The following is a 10,136-nucleotide window of genomic DNA, read 5'->3' on the forward strand; positions in this document are numbered from 1 at the left end:
GATGCGGCCACTTTGCAGGGCCCAGGGAGGGCTCAGGAGCAACTCCAGCAGTGGCCACAGGGCCCAGCCTTCTCTGGAGGGAGAAGGGGCCCCTTCTCATCCCCCCAAGGGAATTTCGTGCCCTGGGTGCCACAGCTGGGCCCTGGCTCTATTCTTCCTTGTGTTTCTGCTCTATGAGATGCAAAGGACCTGGAGGGACGAGGAGCGGAGAGGCTGGGGATGCTCCTGCCTTCCTGCCCCATGCAAGAGGCAGGAGAGGGAGCTGGCACCGCACCCAGCATGATCGCAGCCTCGCTGGGGCTGCGGGGGGAGGCAGGGCTGGCCCAGAGCAGCCCACAGCACCCAGGCGAGCCCTCAGGCCACGGCTCAGTTCTTGCTGAAGCCCGTGGGATTCTGCAGCTGCCACCGCCACAGGTCCTCGCCTGCAACAGGGAGAGAGCGGCAGTGAGGGGTGGGCCAGAAGAGGGGCAGCCAGCGGCACACGGCGCGCTGGGGAGGGGGGATGCTCTTACACATCTTGTCCAGGCCAAAGGCAGCTTTCCAGCCCAGCTCGTGCTCGGCAAGCGCGGGGTTGGCATAGCAGGAGGCCACGTCTCCCTCCCGCCGGCCCGTGATCTTGTACTTGATCTGCAGGGAAAGCAGCACTGTGGGGTCTGGGAGCTCCTGGCTCTCGGCGGAGGGGACTCATCCGAGGCCCAGGAGCTGAGGGAGCAGTGCCAGTGGCTGCCACAGACAGAGGCACAAGGGATGCCGTGCCAGTGACAGCTCGGGGGGGTGGTGGGGGGCCTGTGGGAGCAGCTGGCTCTGTGCCCGTGGCCCCACAGGCTGCGGGTCAGACCTTACCTCCCTCCCTGAGGCTTTCTCCATGGCCCGGACCATCTGCAGGACGGAGTAGCCAGTGCCTGTGCCCAGATTGTAGATCTGGGAGGAGGATAAGGGACACGGGTCAGCTTCTTTCACAAGGGCAGAAGGGCCAGGCCCTCTTTTAGCTCCCCTAGGGCTCTGACAGCCCAGCTCTAGCCCAGCCCCAGCAGGGCTGACTGCACCCCAGACAACAGCCCTCTTGGTACCTTGCAGCCGCAGTTCTCCTTGAGCTTCTTCAAAGCAGCGATATGGCCCTTGGCCAAATCCACGACATGGATGTAATCCCTGACGCCTGTGGGGACACAGAGGGTGAGTGCAAAGCCCTCCTGCCCGGGACGCAGCCAGGCTGGGGAGCTGTGACAGCTGCCCCGGGGGACAGGGTATCTCTGCTCCACCCGTTCTGCAACGCACCCGTTCCATCGTCCGTCCCGTAGTCATTCCCAAACACGCTCAGGAATTCCCGGCGCCCCACTGCCACCTGCACAGAGGGACAAGCCCGCGAGAGCCCCATCAGCCTGTGCCCCGCACAGGCACCATGAGCCTGGGGGTCCTCAAAGGCTGCAGCACGGTGGTACCTGCGCCACGTAGGGCATGAGGTTGTTCGGGATCCCCTGAGGATCTTCTCCGATCATGCCCGACTCGTGGGCACCGATGGGGTTGAAATAGCGCAGGAGAACAGCGTTCCAGTCCTGGGGAGACACACAAATGTGGCTGCCTGGGGAGGGTGTAGTGCTGTGTGGGGCTGGCTGGTCACCCCAGCACGCTCCACAAGGGAAAAGACCTTGTTCCCAGCCCTGCGCGCCTTGGGGCAGCTCCTCACCCTCTCCGCTTTGCAGAGATCTCTAATCATCTCCTCGATGAAATACTTGGATTTGCCGTAGGGGTTGGTGCAGCCTCCAACCGGGTGGTTCTCATCCAGGGGCAGGTACTTGGGGTCTCCGTAGACAGTGGCAGAGCTGCTGAACACGATGTTCCTCACGCCGTGGGCCTTCATGGTCTGGGGAGCAGGGACCAGCCGCCACTGAGCCAGCAAACTCCGCGCCCTCCAGCTCAGCTGCGCGGCTCAGCCCTCCGCAGGCGGCAGCTCCCACCATGCAGGCACCATTACACCCCCGGGACAGGGCCTGGGCATGGGGAGCACCACAGGGACCAGGCTGCCAGCCAGCACAGCCACCCCAGAGCAGGATCACACCCAGCACCAGTCACTCGGCACCCGTGCAGCCCCGAGCACCACGTGCCACCTCCCAGCTCCGCTCACCTCCAGCAGCCGGATGGTCCCGGTGAGGTTCACCCTGTAGTACTCCAGGGGCTTCTGCACAGACTCCCCCACTGCCTTCAGCCCCGCAAAGTGCATCACGGCTGAGAAACGGTGCTGCAGACGGAGAAAGAGCTTGGCATTAGTGCCACAGGAGTAGGAGATAGAAGCTCCAGGCAGAAATCAGTCAGAAGTCTCCCCAGCAGTTTCGTTCAGCCAGCCCGTGTGGTCTCCATGGCCCAGAGGAACATTTGCTGGTCACAGCATTTCCTCAACACAGTGCTCCCCGCTCAGCTCCTGCCCAGTCCACGTCTCCCTCCTGGCTCCCACCCCCAGCACAAACCCCTCTCACCCCTCGGAGCCCATGAGGCCACCTTGGCGCACTGCTGCTCTTGCTCTCACCTTACTGAAGAGCTCCTGCAGCGCTGCCTCATCAGTGATATCCAGCTCCTGGAAGAGGATGGGCTGGCGCACGATCTGCTGCACACGCCGGAGGCTCTCGGGAAGCGCGTCTGCCCCTGGGAAGATGGAAGGGGGTGAGGCGCTGGGATAGCTGGAGGTCCTGGCATAGGCTGAGAGCGGCCGAGCCCCTTGCATGGGAAGGGATGAAGGCTCTCCGTACCTCGGATGGCATTGTGAAAGTTGTCTATGACCACGGGGACATAGCCAGCCTCCACCAGCTCCAGCACACAGTGACTGCCGATGTAGCCAGCTCCACCGGTCACCAGGATCTTCTCTGCCATGGTTCCCTGGGGGAGGAAAGGCCCTTCAGTGCAGAGTGCCGTGTGAGGCGGTCTGGGGTGGACACGACAGCCAGGGGCCCTGGGAGGGAAGGGGCAGGCAGGACCTGGACACTGTCACGTCAGCGCTGCCTCTAGGCACTCCCCCCGCTTGGCCCGGCCAGTGCCAGGACGACATCCAGAGAGGAATGGGCTGGGCAGGTTGTGGCACACCCTGCCGACTTGGTTCACACCTCCCGGGCAGGGAGGGTTTATCTGACACTTGTCACGTACCAGGGGCAAAAGCCCTTGTTCTTCCTGTTAAATGCAGTCAAGATCCTGGTGTCACCCATATCCTACAGCACAAATCCCTCAGGCTAATTCACCCCTAAGCACAAGGGCAGGGAGTCATGTGATGGTGGTTTCCTCAAGGGGCATCAGCTCTGCCCTCTTCCCCCCATTCCCCGTTTTTTCTCCAGCTCCGAAATCCCCTCTCTACAACAGTCCCAGCGCTCCCTCCAGCCTCCCTTCCCTTGCCCCAGCGCTGGCCCCGCTCCACTCCTGCTTCCCAGGAAGGTGGGCATTGGGTCACCACAGACTGCGGGGACATTTGCTGGCATACACAAAGTGGAAACCTGGAAGCTAACCCGCAAGAAAGCCCCCGTCCCCGTGAACCGAGCAGCAGCTCCTGCCCGGTGGGTAGAGAGAATCCACGTTATTACCAAGGCGTGTGGAGGCAGCACAGGGGAAGTTTCCACCCTGGGTGACTTTAATCACTCTTAGAGCTGCACCTCAGGATGAAAACCAAACGGAAACCCCAAAGCTGCCCTGCCCTGTGTCTGCTGCCGGCCCCAGGGCTGCTCTAAGGGAGGCCAGAGCTGGAGCCAGGCAGGCGAGGGCTGGAAAGCCAAAATAACGCTGCTTGTAGCCAGGCAGGTGAGCGGGCAGCGGGACGGGGCTGTGGGACAGGGCGGGGACGTGGCACAGCCGCGGGACAGGGTTACCTGTGAGGCCGCGGTTACCCGCGGGGCCGGGGATACCCGTGGGTCTGGGGCCGGGAGTTACCCGAGGGGCTGGGCCCGGGGCTGCCTGTGGGGCCGGGGGTCTCCTGAGGGGCTGCGCATTGCTTGGGGGGCTGGGGTCGGGTCCAGGCCCTACCTGCGGGGCTGGGGGGCCCCCGAGGGGCTGAAAGCACCTCAGGGGCTGGATTTACCTCAGGGCCCGGGGTTACCTCAGGGCCCGGGCCGTGGGAGCTCCCCGCTAAGGGAGGGCACAGCAGCAGCTCCCTCCGCTCGTCCCGCGCCCCCGGGTCGGGCTCCCCGCCCACCCCCGCGGCCTCTCACCTGCCGCTCCGGTCGCCTCCCGTCGCCGCGCTCGCTCTGCCCCTGCGCCGGGTGCGGCCCCTTTAAGGCCCGGCCGCGCTCCCCGCCCCCCGCGGTGCCACGCGCACCGCTCTCCCATGGAAACGTGTCACCAGCTACGGCGCGGCAGCGAGGACAAAAAGCCTCGGGCGCGCATGCGTGGGGTGGACCGACCACGCCCACCAGGACGGGGAGCAGCGTAGAGGGACGGCGGCCATTGGCCCGCCGGGAGAGAGGGCGGGGCCGCACCGACTACCCGCAGGGAGGGGCGGTGAGCGCTCAATCCCGCAGCGCCCCCTGGCGGCGGGAGGAGGCCACTGAGCCCCGGGCTTAAACCCACCCATTTACTCCCCGACTGCAGCTTATTTCAGCGTTACGGTTTATTTAATCGTTACAGCTTATTTAAGTGATGTGGAGACACCCCGAGGGACGGTCCCGTACGCAGCACGCTGGGACAGTCGGAGAAAGGCGCAGCGTGCAGCTACACACCAGGCCCAGCCCCTGGAAGGACGAGGTTTCTGCGCTTGTCTCCAGTCTCACAAATAAACTACTAAATAAATTATCTTAAATAGGAGATAAGGGGACACTTCCCTAGGACCTGTCGACTGTGAAGAATACATGTGCGTACAGAATAAGCCCACAATGATGAAGCGTTTCCACCCTGAGGGGTGGTAGAAGAGGCACTTGGATGGAACCAAACCAGCAGCAAAAGCTCTTGAACTGGTTTAGTTAAACCAAATTTCTAATAGTTTAGAATATTAAATAATGTGTCTATTACTCCTAGTATTTAGAAGTATCTTATAACAGATACAGTCCTTTATTACAATCCCTAAATGCTAAGACAGCTGGTCCAAAGCTGCCTCTTGACACGTGAATGACGAAGGGGAGGCTTTCGATGTCAGTCTCAAGGTTTGTAGTGAGGAGAGAGAAGGGAAGAAGGGTCAAGCCTGACCTGGAGAAGTGCTCTGACTGGAAAAGCTGTGGTTTATCCTTTGCTGGTAGTTTATGGCGACACAATCTTGAGGTAGAAGTTACCAGATGTTGTTCTGAGCTGGTGCCGGAGACTGCAGCTCTCTGCGAAGAGGCAAGTGGTGCGTCCGCTACTTCTCCCTCAGCCCACCCGTGTCCTCCCTTCTCTACCGCAAATGGCTAATGTCTTCAAGGTTGAATATAGTACTCTCATTTTTTTCATTTCTTCATAGAGTCTGCTGGATTATCCATTTCCTCTCAAGTGTTGAGCCTGGAAGGAGCACTGAAGATCAGAGGCAGCAGAACGGAGGGAAACCCAGCCAGCGCCAGATCCTTGCTTTCTTCTTGATCCAAAGAGAAACTCAATTCAGTATTAGAGTCTGCAAGATGCCTGGGACACTTTGGAATTGGTTCGTCTGTTGAGAGCATTGCAAATAAACGTGCCCGTGTCCATCAGCTTCTGCAGATCCACACCCTTCATGGGGAAAAAAAAAAAAAAGATACGACACACATCGCTACTGGTTCTGTCATGTAAAGCTGCCCAGTAACAACTGGCGTCACTGGAGAGACTAGCAGGGGGTGAGGGAGCCTGAGGGGTAATTCAACGAGGCCCTGAATGCCTGCTGCTCACTACTGCGATTCTGATAGTGAGGGTTAAATCGCAGAGCACTGGAAAAGGGAGAGGAGGAAATGCTCCCAGCAGGTGGGGGTGGGATTGGCATGGCAAGACAAGGCCCTCAGGCAGAGCCAGAGCAACCCTTGCAGCTACGCTCAGGCTCCCTGGGCCAAGTTTTGAACCCCCGCTGAAGCCTGAACAGAGCCATCGTGCGAGAGGCTCCGCCGCTGCAGGCAAAGGCTGCTCGTGCTTACCGTGTGGATGCCCAGGCCGTTCAGCATGTACACCAAGTCCTCGGTAGCAACGTTTCCTGAAGCTCCTTGGGCATAGGGGCAGCCTCCAAGGCCAGCGACGGAAGCATCGACCACGCTCACACCCATCTGCAAACAAAACCACTATCAGTAAAGTCATCTTAAAGGACAAGCTGTGGTCCTGCTCCTCAAATCTACGGTTCACAAGCAAGCACAGAAGAAACTCAACGAAGGATACTATACTGCAAAGCAAGAATCTTACCTGAAGCGCCACCAAGATGTTGGCAAGAGCTTGCCCGTAGGTGTCATGGCAGTGAACAGCAAGAGCCCCGACTGGCACCTCTTTCATGACTGCTGTCAGCATCTCCTTCATGCTCCCTGGGGTCCCAATGCCAATGGTGTCACCGAGAGAAATCTCGTAGCATCCCATCGAGTACATCTTCTTTGAGACCTGTCCAAAAGCCAAGATGCTTACTGAAAAGGCAGCTTTGTCATTCCCTTCCCCAGAGCCGAGACCCGCCATACAGAGGAATCAGAGCGTGCTTCCCTGGAGCACAACAGCCATGGCGACAACAGCCAGGAGACTCTCTCCCTGAATTCCCCCGTTCATTTTGGCTGGATCCAGCCTTCCCTGCAGCGACAGCTAGCTGTAACCTTCCCCAGTCTTCCCTCGGTCTTCGGTTAAATGGTTTGAGACATCCTCCAGCCCCCGGTGCCCAATTCACATCCATAAAAGGGAGCCAAAAATCTCTCAGAAATTCTGGTTATATTTATGATGAACTCACCTCTGCAACTTTAGCTGCAGAAATCTTCCCTTCATAGGGACATCCAAGGACACAGGAAACATATCTATGGTTAAAAAAAATACATGCTTTTAGCTACAGAACTGAAGTGAGATTATACTGGCCGAATTAGGACTTGTGCAGCATCTTGCATACTCTATACAATGGAAGAATTAATTTCCTATTCTAAAAATCAATCCAGTGGACGAAGTGTACACAATTAACTACTCAACTATTACTTCTTCCACGGACATGAAAAATTTGCCAAGACAAGAGTACGCCAGACGCTTAGGCTTGTTGATCTACACACTTCAATGTGGAACGCCTGCCAAGAAGCTGGTATTATTTTGGATCATTCGGTAAAGCTGAAGACAGAATAATTACACGAAGGGTGAACCCATCTGGAAGAGTGTAAACTGTCAGGAGCAGTACAGGCTTCGCACCAAGCCAGCATCTGAAACCGCGTTAGTGCGGTGGTGTTTCCACATTAATGCTTCTCAATGCACTGAGCTCACATCTGCTTGCACCCATCCAGGTGGAGGCACCCCCCAAAAAAAGGTAAAGTTTAAAAGAAATCCCACTCCCCAGCACTGCAAGGGCTGGACTCCAAAGGGATAAATTCAAGCAGTCACGTCTCCCCAACGACCTGCTCGATGCTAAGTTCGCAGCAGGAACTCCTTACCCCCGGACAGGAATGCTGGCCGCTCTCGCTGCGGTCATCACTTCATCGAACCTCTCCAAGCTCTCCTCTATGGAACAGTTGATGTTCTTCTTAGTGAAGAGCTCAGACGCTGCTCCAAAGATCGACACTTCTTTGGCCCCTGCTGCCACCTGCCAACAGAAAGCATAAATTAAAGCGAGCTGATTTCTCTTGCAAGGGAAATGACAAGCACAACCATGACTACAGTTCTCTCATTTTATAAAAGAATACTTTTTTTCCCCAATTCTTCCCCGAATAACCCAATTCTTTCCTCAGTTCATTCTACAACAAAAACCTAATGACACATCCAAGTTTGTCTTCAAAGGAAGCGTAAAGTTACAGATGCAGCAGTAAAGCCACGCCTGCTGGGTGGCGAGCTGGGGGACAGGTGGATAAGACCGAAAGCATCGCTGTCAATTAAAATAGATTACTTCTTTTTTTTTTTGTAATAGAAAAATGTATCAAGGTATTTTCTATTATAAACAACAGGTTTCTGTTTCCCCAGCAAAACAATCCCTTGTAGAGGAACTACAAGGCGAGACTGCTGCCTGCCAGAATGAAAGATGCATTTCCCACCCTTAACCACCGTTGCAACGTTCCTCCGTAGGCGAGGAACCTGCACCTGAGGCACTGCGAACATTCAGACGCTGCCTGATCTCTTACCGCTGCCTGAAATCCTTTCAGATTCGGGGTCAGCACAGGATAACTAATACCAGGCAATTTATTAATTCCTTGCATGACTTCAGTATGGTCAGCCATCTGCAAAGAAAACAAGGAAAGGTTTCTAAGGGTGACAACATCCTTTTCTGCAAATTACAAAACAATTTTTTAAATTTCTTTTTATAACGGGAACAGAACTATTTAGGAATAAGAGAAATGGGCCTCTAAAGAGCAAACAGCGTTGCACCCTGTGAAGGATCACAGTTCAGTCACCCAGCCAAGCCAGCGCCAACACGTGCACAACCAGCTGTTTGTGTTCGAGCTGGACGCCTGCTCTTTCGCAGGGTCCAAAGGGAAAGCCTGGGATATCGCAAGCTCTTTTGTTTGGCTTTGCTGCTTCTTGCCCAGTTACAAGCCACGGTAACAAGGATTTTGGAGCAAGCAGAATCCTTTCATTGGATTACTATCTATTATTAGGCATTTTTATAACATACAGTCGTAAATCCTGTTTGAATACTGACCTGAGGAACCCATTTGGGGGAAACAAAGCTGGTGGCCTCTATAACCTGAAGCCCCGTCTCTGACAGCATATTGATTAAACTGATTTTCACCGGTGTCGGTACAATGTTCTAAGAAGAAGAAGAAAAGAAAAACGACTTTAAGTTATCACCCTCACAAAAAACTTTTCCACCGCTGCAAAACCCCTCATCTTTCAACACCAAAACGCGGCATTTAAAAAAAACCCCAACCCTGCCGGTGGGGCACAACGGCACGTTTCGGCTATTTGGTTAGAGAAACCCCGCAGCGAGGGGCTGAGGGGCCGCGAGGGCTGAGGGAGACGCGGCGGGAGGCTGAGGGCGAGCCCCGGCCCGCCCGTACCTTCTCGTTCTGGAGCCCGTCGCGGGGCCCCACCTCCACCACCTTCACACGCTTCGGGAAGGCTCCGGCCGCCGCCGCGGCGCTGACCTGGGGACAGAGGGAGAGCGTCAGCCGAGCCCCGCGTCTCCAGACCCCGACCCCGACCCCGACCCAGACCCCGACCCCGACCCCGACCCCGACCCCGACCCCGGCCCCGGCCCCGCTCACCGGCCGCAGCGACACCGCCCAGCGCGGCAGCAGCCGCCGCGCCGCCGCCATGCCTGCCCGCTCTCACGTGACCGCGCCCCCCACACACCCCCCACACGTGACTCGAGGGGGGGTGTGGTTTCGTGGTCACGTGACAGCCGCGCTACCGCGCTCTCCACGTGGAGCCGGGACCCCCGAGCGGGGCCGAGGCCGGGGTCGGGAGCGGGACCGCGCAGCCGCCCCTGCCCCCCGTCCCCTCCGGCTGCGAAGGGCCCTCGCCGCCCGGCCCCGAGTCGCCGTCGGGGGAGCGAGAGAGACCCGGCTCGTACCTGTCCCCATGGGCCGTCCCGCGAGAGCGATGCAGTGGCGCACTGTGGCATGTTTCCCTCCGACACCGGCACTGTGCAGCTGCTCGGGAGCCGCTTACTTATACGATGGCTTTTCTGCTGGCCCGTGCCGCTAAATAAACACGACGTGTTTGTTTTGGATGGGCCTCCTCCCCGCACCAGAGGTTACCAGCGTGATGGGGTTGGGAGACAAAAAGGCCATCGCTCTCTTGTCCCGTTTTTTTCCCCCTCTGTGTTCGTACCAGCGTCATCGCCGGAGCCGGGGTGATGCTCCTGTGAGTAAGTGGGTCTCTGGCAGTCAGTGCCAGTTCTCTGAAGTCCACACAGATTCGTCAGTACAGATCATTATTTGTCAATTGAGTAACGGCCCCTACGACGCCAGCTCAGCACATCTCCCAGCCCCGGGGCTTAGCTTGCGCTAAACTCGAAGTGTTCTGGCAACTTTGGCTTGCACCACATCGCACGGTAACAAAATAAAGCCTATATGCAATGTTGTGGGGCCTTCACAACAACTGTGCTGGAGAGACGCACGCCATTATGAGGAGTT

The 10,136-nt window shown here is 57.4% G+C and overlaps 2 protein-coding genes and 1 long non-coding RNA gene across 6 annotated transcripts; 1 reads left to right on the forward strand and 2 right to left on the reverse strand.

The window, feature by feature from the left end:
• Positions 1-232: 232 nt before the first annotated feature.
• GALE (UDP-galactose-4-epimerase) lies at positions 233-4,315 on the reverse strand. 2 transcript variants are annotated; one of them, XM_075522488.1, is made up of 11 exons: positions 4,182-4,315; positions 2,742-2,868; positions 2,522-2,637; positions 2,123-2,236; positions 1,685-1,861; positions 1,440-1,553; positions 1,276-1,342; positions 1,071-1,156; positions 844-921; positions 513-627; positions 233-422 (listed from the first exon to the last, which is right to left on the reverse strand). In XM_075522488.1, the coding sequence occupies exons 2-11, from the start codon at positions 2,860-2,862 to the stop codon at positions 367-369; spliced, it is 1,044 nt and encodes a 347-aa protein (XP_075378603.1). In that variant the 5' UTR covers positions 2,863-2,868; positions 4,182-4,315; the 3' UTR covers positions 233-366. The 2 variants fall into 2 exon arrangements, with proteins under 2 accessions (XP_075378603.1, XP_075378604.1); XM_075522489.1 differs by lacking the exon at positions 1,685-1,861.
• LOC142419486 (uncharacterized) lies at positions 3,229-5,535 on the forward strand. Its single transcript, XR_012778560.1, has 3 exons — positions 3,229-3,774; positions 4,597-5,283; positions 5,402-5,535. It is a non-coding gene; the product is annotated as an uncharacterized LOC142419486 (long non-coding RNA).
• Positions 4,558-9,637, reverse strand: HMGCL (3-hydroxy-3-methylglutaryl-CoA lyase). Of its 3 annotated transcripts, none has more exons than XM_075522493.1 (9): positions 9,566-9,637; positions 9,057-9,143; positions 8,699-8,806; positions 8,181-8,276; positions 7,500-7,648; positions 6,821-6,884; positions 6,298-6,486; positions 6,039-6,164; positions 4,558-5,643 (listed from the first exon to the last, which is right to left on the reverse strand). In XM_075522493.1, exons 1-9 carry the CDS (start codon positions 9,620-9,622, stop codon positions 5,542-5,544), a joined length of 978 nt encoding a protein of 325 aa, XP_075378608.1. In that variant the 5' UTR covers positions 9,623-9,637; the 3' UTR covers positions 4,558-5,541. The 3 variants fall into 3 exon arrangements, with proteins under 3 accessions (XP_075378608.1, XP_075378605.1, XP_075378607.1); XM_075522490.1 differs by lacking the exon at positions 9,566-9,637 and adding an exon at positions 9,264-9,365; XM_075522492.1 differs by lacking the exons at positions 9,057-9,143; positions 9,566-9,637 and adding an exon at positions 9,264-9,342.
• Between the last annotated feature and the right edge of the window lie 499 nt (positions 9,638-10,136).

Source organism: Mycteria americana, chromosome 21, assembly GCF_035582795.1.
Source record: "Mycteria americana isolate JAX WOST 10 ecotype Jacksonville Zoo and Gardens chromosome 21, USCA_MyAme_1.0, whole genome shotgun sequence".
Classification (NCBI taxonomy): domain Eukaryota; kingdom Metazoa; phylum Chordata; class Aves; order Ciconiiformes; family Ciconiidae; genus Mycteria; species Mycteria americana.